Genomic DNA, 18,111 nt, shown 5'->3' on the forward strand with positions numbered 1-18,111 from the left:
GACCCCGCGTGATTTTCCACCAAACAGTTCGTAAATTGAATTTTTAGTTCGTACACAGAAACAAAATTTTTCAAAAATTTTACTTTGTATAACGAAAATACAAATAACGAATCATTCGTATGCCAAAGGACCACTATACTAGTTAGGGAGAAACTGAGATTGATTTACATTTTCATAAAGCTCTGGCAGTGGTTTTGAGACTTTGTTTTTGCAGGTTGACAACAGTGACCCTGTAGCTGTTCGTGAAACGGTTGACACTATCGTTGATCAGATTAGACACTTGAAAAAGTCTGTTGAACACACCATAGAATTGAGTAAAGAGAAAGGACCAATTCGAGAATCTACATCAGCATCTGATAGTAAGTGTTATGAATGTTTTGTCTTTTTTTATGAATATTTTGAATTATAATCATCAAGAATTTTGGAGCATAATTTCTAAAAAAAAAAAACTTTTTATTTTTCTAGGTGGGTTAAGTGAGAGTGAGGTTCAGGAACTTCAGGAACAAGTAATTAAACTGAAATCACTTTTGTCCACTAAGAGAGAGCAAATTGCGACTCTGCGTACCGTCCTAAAGGCCAATAAACAAACTGCTGAGGTATGTTTCAAATTATGTACATTGGTCTCATTAGGATATATCATTCTGGTTAAGCAACAGGAACATAAACCCTTACTGAAATGCAGTAACCAAGAGAGTTAAAATGTTGCCCCAGACCCTTTTTTCCCTTATGGTTTTAGTTATAACTAAAATTACCCTGTAGGGGAGTAGTGCCATCAGTGCACCTCATGTAGTGCACTGTAGGCAGTACTAAAGGCTCTTTGCAGCGTCCCTTCGACCCCTAGCTGCAACCCTTCATTACTTTCACTGTACCTCCATTCATATTCGCTCTCTTCCATCTTACTTTCCACACTCTTCTAACTATTGATTCATATTGCAACTGTGAGGTTTTCCTCAGGTTACGCCTCTCGACACCTTTTTACTGTCAGTTTCTGTTTCAGCGCTGAATGGCCTTATAGATCCCAGCGCTTTGCCTTTGGCCTCAATTCTACATTCTATAACTAAAACTAGCCATTGTACCCATAGGGATACAGAGAGATGTCTTTTAAGAGTAGGATATCTTTCATGCATAGCTTGAATGGTTCAGTGAACGTAATTACAAGGTTGAGTGAATGTAGTTATGAGGTTAGCTGTGTGGGTGGTGCCAAGCTCCTAGCATGAGAAGCATCACTGTACCTTTTGACCATGTTGTATGAAGTGCTGATGCTCTCAGTTATCAGATTTTTTAATTGTATATATTTTATTTTAGTATTGTCACTGCTGTGTTTTTCTCTCATAGAGAATAAATGGGCAGCACAGATGTGACGGTCTGGGATAACCATGTAGCCACTTCATGTCTCTGGCATTTGTATACCCAGAAGTTTTGTTTTCATTATCAATGCAAAGTCTGTGTCCACTCCTCCCCCATGTGAGGAATGTGCAGATTTGGTTTCTTCTCTGCAAAATTTTTGGGAGGAGGAAGGGCAAGAGGCATTTCCTTTCTTCATCAGGGAGTTTTACTCTGCGAGTGAACCTGCTTTTATTATGGAGATGGCCTTAGTATTAACTGTGTGATAGTTAGCGTGTCAAGGGACCTATGCCTTCACATGCAGATTTACTAATTTTTTCTTTTTCTTTTAAGAAACATGAATTTCTGTTGAAGCTGCCACAGGAATTATGACTGGATATATGTATATATATTTCTGAATAAATAATAAAATTTTGAATAATAAAAATTGGTAAGACCCGAGGAAATCATATCATTAATATTTATGATTTTACAGTAGATTTTCTCTGTGGAGTTAAACATGATAAAGTAACCTTTTCCCTCTTCTGTCTTGTGCATTTATACTGCCTAAATCCCTAAATTGGTGTAGGCCTCCATATACAGTACTTAATTTTTCCCCGATTTAATGGGCCTTCAGTCTGTTTACCAGCTACTAGACACATTTGCCTCAATTTTATTTGTAAGATCCTCCCACTGCACTTCAGCCATGAATGTAAGGTTTCTGGAGTCACTTTTTCAATAATTTTCTTTTGTCATTGCCCATGTCACTTTTGTATAGAGTACTGGACCAGAGCAGAGGCAAATTTTTTCTGGGTACGAATTAGATACTTTATTTACCAGTGATCGAACACCAGCTTACCACATCCAGGCTGCAGCTGTTTTTTTCTTACTCCTCCCTCATTATATGCTACACATTATAGTGTCTTGAAAATGTTCTGGTTTTAAGGCCTGCTCTTCCTCCACTTCTCAATTTGCTTTGTACATTTTGGGCATTGATGACCTTACTACTGAATATTAATAACCTGCTTACACCAAGCCAGTTATTCATGGTTTTGTGGGTTCAGTGAAGGAATGTTTTTCCACTAAATAAATATATTTCCTTATTGGCAAGTGCTTTTGCAGTATAAAATGTTGTGACCATCTGGCAATGTAAGCACTTTTTGAAATGGAAAATATACGTAATTCTCTAGGTTGATCAAATTGGCAGCAACAAATTCAGTAGCACCCGGTATGCATATCATGTCATCTTTCTATGAGGTGTTTATCATGTCATCTTTCTTTGTGTTTTTATTGGGTTGGTTCGTTTGTTAAGGATTAGATTATTTTTCCTATTTCAAGAGAAATGCCTAAATTTTCAAATGCTGTTATGGAGTTGGATTTTACCTTGAATAATATTACTGATATATTATTCATGGTTGCAAGAAGGATAAGTGATCCTGGTGTTCATATTCCTTATGCCCATGTCACTTTCCCCAGACAATTAAGTCACTAGACCTTGAATCATCATCAAGTTCCTCATTCTCCAGCCGCCAATGAAGAATTAGTATTGTGATCATTTCTCGCTTAATGCACAATAAGCTGGGGTCCTGCGTAACCAATTGGTTCTTAGCCACATAAAATAAGTCTCCAGCCCTCTCTAGAGAGCCAAATGAAGATACTTTTTTTATCATCATCCTTATCTTTTTGGGGAAGAGAAATTTTTGATTTCTGGTGATATTGAAATTCATTTCTTCAAAGAAGTGATTATGAGCATCCTTGTATACTATATTGAATCTGTTTGGATTTACACCTGTCTCCTTGTGTTTACAATAAGCTGTACTCATACAGTCATTTATAGTTCCATTAAAAATTGGAGTATGGAAAACTTAATTTGGACTTGTGAACTACCTAAGGGTCTGGTTTGTACTTATTATTTGCCAAATAAAAAATCTATTTCTGGAAGGGACCATGAAAAAGTCCATTCAGCACTTATTTTCCTTGCTAGATACCAGAGAAAGCTAAATGAAATGCTGAGTTCTAGGAGATGCTGTTAATCCTAGGTCAGTGGTCTGTACCACCGTGGAAACACAAAACACTAAGAAAGCAACACCCCACTAGAATGATGTTTACTATGGGAGGACATTTTTTTTATCATGGATCATCAGCTTATCTTTTTAAACTAAAAAGATAAAATTTAAGGGGAAGAGAAAGAAACTGCACTAGTAACATTTAATGTATTGATGTTAGCTTAAAATTAACTCTTGAAAATGTACTAAACAAAATAACCTTATAACTTAAATGTGCATGGATAACACAGCCAGGTTTGGCAAGCCTGACTGAAAATGACCGTGTCTGAGGCAGGAGGAGGAAATGACTAGAATCTCATTTCTTTGTCTTTACATATTGTTGTACAAGGCCACTGAATGCATTTTATACTCTTTTCTCCAAGAAATAATTTGTTTTCACAACAGACCTATGTGCAGTAAATTCAATCTTATTAGTATACGACCATGGAAACTTACTTTCGGTAACTCAAGAAGTGCTGTTGAAGCCTTGCAAAACTGCTACAGTATATTGTCATAAATATCCTTTAGTACAGCAAATAAAATTTGTAATCAACAGATTATATGAAGCTGTGCTGATAAAGTAGCCAAAGCTGCAACTACTCTAACCAGATCAGTCTTAATCTTAACCATCTCAGTCAGTTATTACTTTATTCTGATTAATGGAATAATGATCTAATAATAAATTATTAAAGCAGATCAAACTCATGGTTGGGTTATAGCATTGGTTGGACCTGGTGATATTTGATGATTAATTTCCATGAATCAGTACCGCTATACAAAGATTGTAGGTCAACCATATTTTGCATGAATGTGCAAGCTTTAGCCAATTAAGGAAACTGTTTTTCTATGATTTTCACTTATAAAATTTATAATGAACTGTAATTTGATCAGAATTGTAATTTAATCAGTGAAATCTAAAGTTTATCCTTGATTAAGATGAAACCTTCACGACAGTCTGCGAGAACTAAATAAATTAGTGCAGGGGTCTGGTTAAACTACTTAAAATAATAATAATGTGTATGCTTGTGAATGAACAGATTTCTTGAGCAACAATTTGGATTGGTTTGTTTACCTCAAATAATTTCAATTAAGACCTTGAGGATTGAATCTTATTTATACATACCAACAAAATTTGATTTAGACTCTACACTTCATTCATCATTATTATATTTTTATCCAGATTATTCAGTACTGGCCTTGTCATGTTGCATGCACAGAATGTTTTGACCTCGTTGCTATTTTGATGCAATGGATGACACTTAAAGCAGTCAAGCAGCATTGTGGGACATCTGACAGTGTCCAATTAAGACATGATTTTATTAAACTTGACTTAATACACCCTTATTATCACAAAGCTAGCTGATGTAGCTAAAAACTGCCACTCAGCCCAGAAGGTTTCCAGTTTACTGTGAAACTGGTTGCAGCTTTATGCACAATTAAAAATTATTTTGGTTTAATACAGCAAAAACAGATTAGTGTTTTACAGGTCCCCTCCTCTTAAGGCATCTGTGATTCTATTAATGATCATACTTGACATTAATTTCAATAGAAGGGGAAAACGATGATTTGTAGCCTATTTACAGGTGCTACAAAAATGACATCAGATGAATATATGTTAAGGAAGTCTTTATTGTACATGTAAGGTGAAGTGAAGAAATCTGACTGCACCATGCTATTCTATTACAGAATTGTTCAATTTATTGCCATTTCACTGTAACTTTAAAAAAGATAATGTGCCACTTTCTTATGCTAAATTTATTTATGTAGGTTGCATTGGCCAATCTGAAATCCAAATATGAAACTGAGAAGAGCATTGTTTCGGAGACCATGATGAAGCTTCGCAATGAACTAAGACTTCTGAAAGAAGATGCTGCTACATTCTCAAGTAAGTACTTGAATTAGCTTGTTTTGAATTTTCATCCATATTTGGGATTATTATTCATGATAAAAAATTTTAAGTGTTGATTTCAGATGCAAAAATTTTGGGTTTTGTGGTGAGCATGTGTGGGGATTGAGTGCCTCCAAGAAACTACATATTTTTCTGTTTACTGTCCAGTCTAAATCAAGATACCTTTAGATATAAAATGTAGTTTTAACCTCTCACATTCTTTAACATTGTAGGTATTCTAACTTTGAAGAAATTATGTAGTTTTACTGTTCCATAAATTCCTGTGGAGATTTGGTAGTTAAGCTCGATTTTAGCATTGCTTCTTTCTCTCCTTGAGTATTGCTGTCATATATAAATGTCTTGCCTCAGTTTTGTCTTCTCATCAGGATGGAATTTATTCATATGATCAGTGACCTTGCTTTTACCTACTTTGATCCAATGTATTTCTGCCTAAAGGTGGCCTTTCTTCTCCCTTCTAAAGGTATTATGTCTTCCACTATCTTGTTGAGCTCAAGGAGAAAGTTTCTTCCCGTTGGGGACGTCTTCCTACTTTCACTAAGGAATTTGGTAATCCTTTGACAGCACAGTAACTTTTGCTCTGTTGCCCCCAAGTATTGGAAATATTTTCCTGCAGATCTGTTGCTTCCAGTGGGGTTAAGCCCCTCTTACTCTAGTTGTCTTTGGGCCTGGGCTAGATGCAGGCAGTATGTTGCCTGTTCTGTTAACCTTATAAAATAAGTATTGAGCTGGTTGGAATGTCGATGGCTAGGAAAGCTGAAAGGAATTTCTGAAGTGTGACTCTGGAATCCATCTGCGAAATACATTGCAGCGTACTTACAACAAGTATAAATATTGGCCAATTACAGTACTGTCCAATTTTAACATAGAAGAGGAAGAAAGAACTACAAGGAAAAATGAACTCAAATAATGCAAGCAGTCTGTTTAACAGAACTATTGTTGTGTTTATACCTGAAAAGAACAAGCCATCAAAACTTACTGATTTGCTGCTTGATAGTTTTGCTTTTCCTTGTCAGAGTTCATTAGTGATTTTTGTCTTTAGTGATTTTAGGTTCAGCCAATACTGCTTCCATCGGTCAGTCTGTCCTACTATTAAAGTAAACAGGGTATATTTTTCCTGTTAGAGTATGCCTGTGGATAAGTAAGAGCAAATTTCACCCTTCTGGGTGTATTTTCCAAATGAAATTGACAGACACTGTAGATGCTACTAAAAAAAAAATTATGAAAGAGGTCAAGAAGGAAACAGATTTATTTTAGGAATACAGTAACAAATTAATGCCCTCAATGGTTTTGTATGACACCCATACTTGCAAGTAATTATCTTGTGGATGAGGAATTTTGGAATATTCCAATTACAGTGCATATGCTAGGTATGTAAGAGAAATACTGAGTGTGCAATAAGTAGGTATGTAAGGGAAGTACTGAGTGGGCATTATTGCAAATAATAGTATAGCTATCATGAACATTCTCACTGGGCTTCATGTGTGCCTTACTGGTTGCGGCTCGTCTTTATGTTGCTGTAGTGCTTTCATAGTTAATGTGATGGATTGCTGTAGTATTATCTTCCTTAGTTTATGTTCTTGATTTACGTTATAAAGTAATATTCATTGTATTCTGAAAGAGGTTAATGCTGACCCTTTTAATTGATGACTTTCTTTTTTACAACTTGTAATAAAAAATGTTGTGGGTGCTGTTGATAGTCAAGAGGAACACTATATCCGATTCCCTTGACAGGAATTGTACTAGCATTGCAGGCAATCATTATTTTTTTTTTTTAACTGAAACCCTTTTAAAAATTTAACACGATCTTTAGATTCGCCATTTGTGGTATACTGAATAGTTGACCTTATCTGAGTAATCAAGAGGCGATCCAGATCATATTAGTTTAGAAATGATGGTTGTTTTATCTTATTGGGATGAAAATTATGTGCTGGCATTGGTATTCTGTTACCTTTGTCTTCCCACATGGGATGATGCCAAATGTCAAAGTTGCAATTAGACCTAGTGTGGGATTGGGCATTTCTCAGAGGAGTTAAAGTTTTCTTGCCCTTCACTTCTTGATAAGGGTGCAAACTCTAACATCGGGATTTTTAGTGCTGAGCTTGTTGGTCTGAATGTATGTGTTTAATTCAGTTTTAGAGAGCTGGCCAGGTATGATGCTTACACAAACGGTTACACTAAGAAACTGGAGGCTAGGTATGATGTTTAGATAAATTGGTATACTGTACTAACATTGATGAGAAATTGCAATGGGAATAAGCAGTAGCAGCATATGTAGGTAAAGTTGAAAGTACTTGATTACTAGTTGGTAAGTTTGTTTCATTCATAAACTTACAAAAATTTATGACGCACTATATCACCATTACTTTACACAGTAAGACTGAAGCAGTTTAACGCAGTCAGCACATGAGCTGTTACGTAGAGAATTGAAATTTGAAAGAGTTTTGACTGTAAAATGGTAAAAATAATGACTGAAGGATTATTGTTTGGTATATAATAATTGGTGTTATTGCTGTGTTGTCATAGTTTAAATTTTTAAAAGGGAAACTGGAAAGTATTACTTTTTCAGAAGTACAGGCATCCCCAGTTTAAGGCAGGGGTTCTGTCCCCAACGGCGCGCCATAAGCCGAAGCATCATAATTATAATGGCCAATAAATAGCACTTACAGCACTCTCACAATTTTTCTTTGTGAACCTACAAATTTAAGGTATACTACCAAGTTATAAAGGTTTAATACCTATTTATGGTTACAAATTTGGTGTTTTACCTAACTGTGGCATTTTAATTGCAGACACAGTTGGGTTTCAGATGGGTATAGATGTACTGTAGTTACTTTTTCAGCTTCATCTCCTACATTGAGATTTTGAAAACTAGGTTATACTAATACCAATTCTTTTCAGGTTTACGAGCTATGTTTGCGGCAAGGTGTGAGGAGTATGTTACACAGTTGGATGAGGTTCAGAGACAATTAGTTGCTGCAGAGGAAGAAAAGAAGACTTTAAATTCTCTATTAAGGATGGCAATTCAGCAAAAGTTGGCGCTAACGCAACGATTAGAAGACATGGAATGTGACAGAGAAAGGTGAGTTAACATGGCTTGTTTGCTTTAGGAGGTAAGATACATTTGTTGGTGACTAATAACACAGAAATACGTGTTTTCTGAGAAAAAATATGAATACCTTTAAGGCAAGTAATCAGTCTTAGGTAACCCAGTTGCCCAGGAGAAGTGCAGCAAATAAGATTACAGACATTTTAATGTTGCTAATTATTCTCTAAAGTATTAATTCATAAATTAAAAACTAAAGGCTTTGGCTAGATAGAGAATTAAAAACTACTAGAAAAACTAAAAAATAGCTAATGCCAATTAGCATTAGTAAAACATTGTAGGTAAAATTACTGTAATGTAATAGGCTGATGAATGAAGGAGTAGATTAAAATACAAATTTTACTTTAAAATTTTGTTTACCACAGTTGTATTGCTATTACAAAGTTCATTTGGAGATAAATACACTGTAGAGTCAGAAAGGATTCTGAAGCAGGGGAATGCTATTGGTATTAAGCTAATGCCTTTTCTGATACAAAGTGAATATAATTGTCCAGAATTACATCCATCTCTGCTCTTACAAGGAGTCATGGACATCACCAAAATGCCCTGTGCGTCTTGAATCTCTTCTTGTAATCTTCAAACTTTGTTTTAAACCCAGACGATGCAATGCTTGATCACCTTCTGTCACTTGTTTGATGGGAGTACTGTTTTTCTCTAGAAAACAGGAAATGCATAATAAACCACAGAAGCACAATAATATAAAGTAAATAAATAAAAATGTTTAAGTAATTAATACTGTATTTATTTCAAAGTTAATTTGTACCACTTGACATTGGTTTTTATATTTTCTGTGACAAACCCATAATTTACAATTAGCATTAATTTGCAGTGCCGAATTTCCCCAGACATTTAACTTTGTCTTGAAGGCAGACAAAAATACGCTGAGGTGACTTAATGCATTTGCACATTTCACCTGTTGGCAGGTAGATGCCCAACTCATTTTTTTGAATATCTCATTTTATGTGAATGTAGGACAAGAGTTCTCCCCAGCTTGCTTCAGGAGTACTGTATATCAGACTTTTCGTTCATTAATTTTGTAGTTTCCTTTTGTTGTGCAGTCAGTCATCCTTCAAATGATCTCTAGTAAAGTGTATCAGTAATCACTGATTACTTTAAGGTTGCAACTTGCTACACTAACAAATTGCAGTGTAATTGGATTTAGTTGCCTTTTAGTGGTTAATAATTCAGTGTTATTGTGTATCAGCACTTTTTTTTTATACAGGAATCATATACATGAACTGATATGATATACATAGTCAGCAAGTCCATAAAAGATTGTACTTATTTTAGCAAGTATCCCATGTACTTATTTTAGCAAGTATCCCATCTTAAAATTATTTTTGAATCCCCTAAAGGAAAAAAGCAAAAGAAGGAAGAGAGCTAAGCGGAAAAAGTGTCTCACTTATTTCCGCACCTATTTATTGCTCCGGGACGGTGTTCACAGGTTCGAGAACGAGACTGAAGGCCGCAACGTCTTCAGTAAACTCTCCGCAAATAGCTAATTTATTTTAAGAGGACCAGGTCAACTCTTGGACCCTGGTAGCCTAAGGGGCAGCAACTTCTTCAGCAACTGACGCTGAGATCTGGGCGCCGGGGAAAGGAACATACAAATGTCCACCGAAAGGACATAGGATTTTCCCGCCTCTACGTTTCGCCCGAAGCCGCCGACCCCGGACTAGAGGGTCTGAAGCGAAGAGTTACGAGACTTGTGGCCAGCCTCCAGGAGGGGGAAAATTAGGACCCCAAACACCGGAGGAGCAACTATTAATAAGTCATATGAGACGGAGTTTGGCAGAGGTAAAACCGATAGGTGTATATGAAACCTACCGATTCATCAAGTATCTTGCCTGGAGAGAGCCCAAACACCGAAGGAGCGACTATTAATAAGCCATATGAGGCGGAGTTTGGCGGAGGTAAAACCGACAGGTGTATATGAAACCTACGGAATCAAGTAGCCTGCTCGGAGAGAGTGTAGCATACATCACAACCTTCCGGGTGCCAAACTATTAATTCTCCAACACAGACCGCGCACCAGAATGGGAACTACAGACTCCGTGGCCGCTGGCTTGTTGCAGGATAGCAGAGCATTCCTGCATTTGACAAAACCAGCTGTAAGCGTATGAGATATGAGCATGCTGGAACGGATGCCGGAGCAGCGACTTTAGCCTATTCAGACCAGGAAAACTCACCGGAGTAAACCAGAGAGAAAACCGGACTAACAGTTTAAAAATATGTGATGGATACAAATATAATGGGGAGGTTATGAACTGTCCGGAAGTGGGAGCACTCAGAGCCAAGAGAGGAAGATATCCTGCACAAAGTGATAGCGGTGGGGGGGATGAACACCGACCGCTAAACACTATAACCGCCGGAGCGGTAAGCAAGGAGAGCGCCCAACAATATAATGAAACACCGAACAGGTAGTTAGCAAAAAGGAGGGGGAATGCCGAAAGCAAATAAGACAGAAGACAGTTAGGTGGAAAACGCTAACTGGCCTCGTATGAGATCCCAACAGCGAGGTGCGGACTGGTAGGAAGCACCATGAAGGGAAACAGTCGACGTAAAGGAAGGGGGGGAGGATAGGCCAGGAGGTTGGTAACCCAAAGTAGCGACCAGGTGGGACAGCACTCCCGGGCGCCCAGAGATCCTCATCGTCCCCTCGCTATGTGAGCTGTGATGCACGACAAGAGCGAGAGGAAAGGGGAGGAAGGGCAAAAACCTCTACGGCCAGGAGAGCAAAGAAAGGTAAATTCACTAAATTGCAAAAACAAAGCAAATAACCGTAACAGTACCAATGAAAATAAGATTCCCAGAAGCTAAGAGAAGTGAGGGACAAAATTAAGGCATAATAAAGCCATGATATTAAGCGAATAGGCCCGATGGGGAAGCTCGTAGCCTAAACGCCAAACTTCACTTCTCGTAGTAAAGGGGCACAGAACAAACATAAAAATAATCAAATCCACTTAAATTAGGAATCACAAATTGGGAATATATCCCAAACAGGAAAAAAAAAAAAAAATACAAATAAATTACACAAAACAAACATGCCGACCCAAGACCAAGAGAGGTCATGAGACGCCGTGAGAGGAGATCGAGACGGGCGTTATAAATCCCTTTAATTATTAAACTAAAGGGAAATAAGGAGCCTCAATCGCCTAAAAAACAACAAAACACTGGTACTCAAGTTTGTTGAAGAAGAACCTTGCGAGCGAGGATGCCATAAAAGCGCAAATAAGGAGCACAACGAAATTACATGCCAACGAAATCGCATGCTAAAATGGAATGCGACTAGTATTGCCTTGTGTACAGTCCGCGAGTAGTGCATGGGCTTGTATCGGCACCTCTCTCGTTGGGACTTTTGGCATTGGGAATCTTTATAGGGCAGGGTCCCGTGATTGTGACAATCTCACCCTTTACCATACACGACTCCATTTCTGAGTCGCTCTGGGGTAGTAACCCCAGCTTTACATTTAGCTTTTCTCTGGTATCTAGCAACGGAATTGCCTAGAAATAAGTGCTGAATGGATTATTTCAGCGGGTGACACGGGCCCCTCCCCAGAAATAGGTTTTTCCTTTGTCAAAATCCTTTTTTGCACCTACAGAGGTAATTTTAATTTTTAGCTTATTTATTAGGATAAGCAGTTTAAGATTGTATACTTTTCCAATTTTTATAGTTTTCTCTTGTCGTGTCTAAATTTGCATATAAATTTTTCATAGCTTGAAATTCAAAGTCCTACAGTGAAGTAACCCCTAAAGGGTGATTTTCAGGGTTATATGAAACACTGTTTTGACCAAAACAAGTCCACTGTGCCTCAGTGAAGATGCACTTTCCATTTTCTTGTTACTTTTTAGTTACCCATTTGTAATACTTACTATTCCTAATAGTGTTAAAAAATGAAAATTAAAAATGTAATTGTTTCTGTTCTTTATACATATTTGGTTAATGAAATTTAAGTTCTCAACTAGTTATCTAAATAGAAGCAAATGAAAGTGTAACTGTACCAAAGTTAGTTGCCATGAGCCTCCAACCACAATAAGATGGCAATGATTGTTCCACTGTAGTTATTCAGCATGACAGGTATTTTGGACCTCCAGCAGCAGGTAGTCAAGATCCTGGTCAGCTCTCTTTAAAAAGCAATTTGCTCTTCAAGCTACCAGTGAATAAATTCAAAGGATACCAAGCCTTTCTTTTTAAAATAACTGTGTCAGTCCATACCATGGTGAAAAACCAAGAATTTCAAGGTGACATGTCATCTCGTGAAGTTTTGTTGTTAGCCAATCCAGCTGCCCAAGGGTGTTCTCTTCTTAGCTCCCAATAAGGGCCCCAGGAGTCAATTTTTTCATGTACTCTGCCTTCCTTAATTTAAGATTGCAAACATTCACAGAATGTTCCAAAAAGACAAGAGGATGATATAATAAACAGCATTCATGAATATGTAAACATTGCTGTGGCAAGTTGATAGTGATGTACTGTATATGTTGACAATAATGATTATGATGTATGTTGGATGTGATGCCCTGTTACAACAATGCCTTTCAAGGACATGAGAGGGTTTTATGCTGAAAGAATGACATTTACCTGTTGTGAAGTCAGTTATATTGTCAATTAACTCAGCAGGTTTCTGAAGACTGCATGCTACTCCAGTAAGCTGAATACTTTGATGGGTTTTATAAAAATTTACACTTATGTGATACTACATAACATTCACAAAATTACCACGTGATACTATATAACGTTCGAAAAATTACCACCTTATTTCTTGTACCAGCAATTAGGGAGGAAACTTCTATTATTTAATTGTGAATGGGCTTTGAAGTGAACAACCATGCACTATGAATATGATACAGAAGGCGTCATAAAATATTTTAAAAAAATTTTAAATTTCTTAATATAAAATGGCCAATTTCAAGTTTAGCTAAGTAAGAATATACCAACACTATGTCATACTCAGTTTATATCAACACTGTCATAATTTATTAGTGAAAACTTTTAACAATCAGCACCCAAATTATTCCAAGTAAAAAAATATGTTCTTAATTTAAAATTAGTAAACCATTATTAACATTCCCTGTACACATAGTACTCACCATCAATGCTGAGAGTTAAAGATCGACAATTACTAGAGGTAAAAAGTTATGAAAAACATAGTAGATGCAGGTTTTGCAGAATCTGCCTGATACTCACAAAGTGATAGGGCCTCACTCGGGACTGGAAAGGTCCTACAGCCTACATTCTTAAAAGATACAAGCATTAAACTGATAAGGTCACACAAATTGGAGAGGTGACTGACCAACCTTGACATTATTATACAATGCAAGTATTACGCCTGTTCTAAACTACAGATGTCAGATTTAATTTTGCCTCGGATGTAACTCTGAAAAGTCTGGAGCAAGTTCATGAGAGATTTTGGAAAATATACTCTGGAGTGTTTTACATTTTCTCCCAACTTTTCCAAATGGCAAGTGGTGAACCATCTTAACTCTTCATCCAACTTACTAATAATGCATAGTGCAGTAAAAATGCAATCAAGTTATTCATCAATAGAAAATTTTTTGATGAAAGGGATACATGATCAAAATCACTCGCCAACTTTCCAAATTAGACCCACTAGACAGAGTAAATAAATATATATATATAAAATTTTCTCCCATTTACTGGAACTCCCCCCTCTTTCCCCCATGCATAAAGTAAGAGCTAGTACACTCGTAAAGGTTAATATTAAGCAATATACATGTACACCATTAGGTCTAAATTATCTTCGAGTTCGGGATTTGTAGCCATATCACCCAACAAAACAATTTTTCTTGGCTAACAGTGATTCTGTTTTCCTAGCGAAATTATGTGCAGTAGGATCAGCCATCACAGAAATTTGATTTTTTTTTTTTTTTTTTTTTAACTAGGAATGCTATACAAACCTTGAAAACTGTCAAAATCATATACTTGGCAACAAATTACAATTTCATCTCACTAATTATATGATAGAAATGCAGACGCATGTTGGATTCCTGCCCATGTAAGCCCTAAAGGGAATGCAGCCCATAAACAGCCAAAGCTGCAACTACTGTGACAAGGTCACATGCAGATATTCATTTTAATGACCTCTAAAACCATTATTAATCAACAACTAGCAGAATATCTGGAATAAAAAGCATGGCAGTAGCAAATTAAAACAGATCAAGACCAATGTTGGAATATGGAATTTATTACACAGGAAACAACTAGTGCGTGTAACTGCTGTAGTTTTAGAATTGCTCGCTTTTGTTTGCCCATGGACATTGGTGAAAAACCTACAATAAAAATGACAAATTTTTATTTGTATTTTTCACAGCTAAAACCCATGGTCTGAACATGAGGATAAAATCTTCTAGTGCCAGCTGGAACTGGTAAAAACATAAAAATTGTAGAACAAGATATTGGTGGCGACAGGGTTTGGCCAATCGGATGAGAGAGGCGGCATCAGCCAGCCTCCCTTAACCCGAGAGCACCATGATGTACTGTTCAGTTTCTTCCAGCCCAGGGTATTACTTGGAGAGGTGGCAAGAGGTGGGGGCAATGTACGTTAAGACCATAGGTTTGTTAGCTATGAAAAATACAAATTAATAACAAATTTGTCTCTTGTTCATAAGTGGAACAAACCTAGGTCTTAATGTGAGGATAGATTCAACCTTAGGTGGGAGGAAAGGAAAGTCTTGAACCAACTGGAGGTTCAGCATACCTGGTCTCATTTAGTGGTTAGGCTAAACCAGAGGGAGACGTATGCCTCTGGCTCCCCAGATAAAAAGTTTATCAAACAGTCGGACTACTAGGCTAATACAAAATGTGGAGGAACATTGTATAAGTGCTAGTTAACAGCTATCTGTTCAGACAACGAACCCACGTTAGCCACCAATTTGTTTGTTATCATTAATCTCTCCCCTTGTCAGAGAGAGGAAGGACTAGCTCCTGCAAGGAAATATTCAAGTATGAATACACTGTCTCAAACAGAAAGGCCAGTCACTCACCTGTATCTAACCAGTTCCAGCTCATGATGGATCAATCTTCCTACTACCCGTGGGTAGAAAAGGGAAAGGGAAAAAAGACCAGTCATCTCATTCACTCTCACTTTCATATCATCATTTTTGGCGAGATACAAACTGTCCTGCTAGGGACACTGGATGAGTCACACAACTTGTTGAGCAGCCACCACCAGACCCAAGGAAAAAGTGTCCAAAGACCTGTGGGCAACATCCCGAAGATAGAAAGATATGATGATGGTTTGGCGAAGTCAAGTGCCAGTCTTCAAAATCTTATGAACAATAAAGTTCGTAAAAGCTAATAAGGGCCTAAACCCCTAACATCATGTGCTCTTGCACGCACTGTTAGAATCCAAGGTTGAAGAAGACCTATAAGCATGTCTAATAACCTCACAGAGCCAGAAGATGGTATTCTTGGACACTTCTGTTCTGATCCGGCCTGAGCTTACAAAAAGCCTTCGACACCTTGGCCTGAGGTGACGAGTCCTTTTTAGGTATACACGCAGTGCCATGACAGGACATAAGAGCAATTTGCCTGGGTCATTATCAACAAAATCTCCCAAGGAAGGGATGGAAAAGGATACAAATCTGACATCATGAACCTAAGGATTTTGTCTCTGCTACGAATTCCGCGACAAATTCGAAGGCTATGGACCCCCAACCCCTCATGTATTTAGCATTAAAAGAGACCATGGAGTTCGCCCACTATCTTTGCTGAAGCTAAAGCCAGTAAGAAGACCATTATAAGAGTCAAGTCTCTGTCAGATGAACATCATAACGGTTCGTATGGGGCTCGAGTGAGACCACTTAGCACCAGAGTCAGAGTCCAACTAGGAGATTTCAAGTTCTTTAGGAGAACAAGACTGCTCGAAGCTTTTGAGTAGCACTGAGATTTCCCAAGCCCTGTAGCCTTTGATGGCAGACACTGAAAGACTTTTCTCTCTCCAGAAACTCCAGAGAAAAACTAGGAACTCTGCTATTTGCTGAACAGAAGTTCTGGCTGGAGAGAGACCCCTTCAACAACACCAATCACAGTACATGGCCCGTTTTCCCTGGTACATGGCTGAGGAAGATCTTCTGAGATAGCCAGACATCTCTGTCACTGATCTGCAAGGAAAGCTTCTCACTTGCAGGAGAAACTGGATAGTCTCCAGCCGTGAAGAGATAGGGACCCTACTAACTTGTGATATCTCTCGATGTGAGGCTGGCAGAGGAAGCTGTGCCATGGAGTGATCTCTCTCTGGCAACTGCTGACAGCAGGGCTAGTAGTCAGGGAACCATTTTGTGTGAGGCCACCAGGGAGCTACATGGATCATCCTGGGATTTCAGGAAATCATTGCCCTGTTCATGACCTGATAGATCAGACAAAAGGGAGGGAGAGGAGTAAACCTCCAGGTTGTCACAAGGATGCTTTAGGGCATCCTCCACCACAGCAAAGGGGTCTGGGACAACCGAACAGAAGACCTCTAGCTTCCTGTTGAACCTTGTTGCAAACAGATCTATCATTGGCCTTCCCCAAAGGAGGAAGAGCCTCTCTGCTATCTAATGATGTAACGACCACTCTGTCACCAGGACATGACCCTGGCAACTCGAGTTTGTCGGCCAACATATTCCTCTTGCTCGGGATATACCTGGTTGAGAGGTCTACTGATTGACCTATCACCCACTAGTGAAAGAGTACCTTCATGGAGTGAAGGTGGTGAGAAACTAGCCCTGCTTGTTTACGCAAGTGACCACTTTAGTGTTGTTCGACATCAGAAGTACGAAGTGCTCTGACACCCTCTCCTGAAACTCCAGAAGTGCCAGGAAGGCTGCTTTCAGCTCCAGAATATTGATGTGCAGCTGCTTGTCCTGAAGACTCCAGACTCATGACGTCAGAAGAACCTCTTAAGCGGGCACCCCAACCTTTGTACGAGGCACCCGAAAACTATGTTTATCACTGGTTTCCAGCTGGCACTAGAACAAAATGTTTATTACTGGTGTCCAGCTGGCGCTAGAAGATTTTGTTCTCATGTTAAGACCTAGGTTTGTTCCACATATGAACAACTAATAGTTAGGAGTTGTGGAACTGTAATAAATAAAATCTGAACTATCATAAATAGACCGGGACTTTAGGCCAGTGCTGGAAGAGCTAAATAAACAAGCAAAATGATTGAGTTAAAGCACTTATTAATAATAACTGATTGAATACAGTTTACATTAATTAAACAATTCAATATAGTTTAGAATAGTTTAGTAATTGTGTGGGGAACCAAAGTTTTGGTAATCATGGACTTTCAACACTTAAGAAGTTATTTGCAAAATTCCTTTATGCTGGTATATAAAATCTATGACACATACATATTGCAAAGTTCTGATTTGTTGACCATGGTTTACCTCAAATTGTTAATTAAGTAGTTCCAATGCCATTGCCTCTGCTTGAACCATTTCTTGAATTTCAAGAGGCCATGTCATGCATTATGATGGTGTCCACACTGCTTGTAGATTTCAGCACTTGCACTTTATCTGTAAGGAGTAGGAATTGAAAGGAAACAGAACAGCCTTTGAAAAGCAAGCCATTTAAACTTGGTGGGAATTTCAGTTTTCCCAAAAGATCTGAGGTGTGACATTGAGGAAAAGATGACCACTTTGAACATCAATTGTTGAACCTATTATAATCAAAATTATTCTTCAGATGAACCCTACAAATTGGAACAAGCCCACAGGGACCACTGATT

General features: G+C 37.9%; 1 protein-coding gene and 1 long non-coding RNA gene across 5 annotated transcripts in view; one reads left to right on the forward strand and one right to left on the reverse strand.

Annotated features, from left to right (window-relative positions):
- The window catches only part of BicD (protein bicaudal D), an 81,032-nt gene that overhangs the window by 47,887 nt on the left and 15,034 nt on the right, over positions 1-18,111 (forward strand). For all 4 annotated transcript variants that reach the window (XM_067128529.1, XM_067128531.1, XM_067128528.1 and 1 more), the window contains exons 11-14: positions 215-359; positions 466-596; positions 5,136-5,253; positions 8,176-8,356. In XM_067128529.1, coding sequence (XP_066984630.1) covers positions 215-359; positions 466-596; positions 5,136-5,253; positions 8,176-8,356 — 575 coding nt within the window. The remainder of the gene's footprint in view (positions 1-214; positions 360-465; positions 597-5,135; positions 5,254-8,175; positions 8,357-18,111) is intronic.
- LOC136853183 (uncharacterized) overlaps positions 8,718-18,111 on the reverse strand; it is a 38,741-nt gene continuing 29,347 nt past the window's right edge. Inside the window, exons 3-4 of the long non-coding RNA XR_010857381.1 lie at positions 17,771-17,899; positions 8,718-9,034 (exon numbers count right to left, since the gene is read on the reverse strand). This is a non-coding gene — a long non-coding RNA (uncharacterized lncRNA). The remainder of the gene's footprint in view (positions 9,035-17,770; positions 17,900-18,111) is intronic.

This window comes from Macrobrachium rosenbergii, chromosome 26, assembly GCF_040412425.1.
Source record: "Macrobrachium rosenbergii isolate ZJJX-2024 chromosome 26, ASM4041242v1, whole genome shotgun sequence".
Classification (NCBI taxonomy): domain Eukaryota; kingdom Metazoa; phylum Arthropoda; class Malacostraca; order Decapoda; family Palaemonidae; genus Macrobrachium; species Macrobrachium rosenbergii.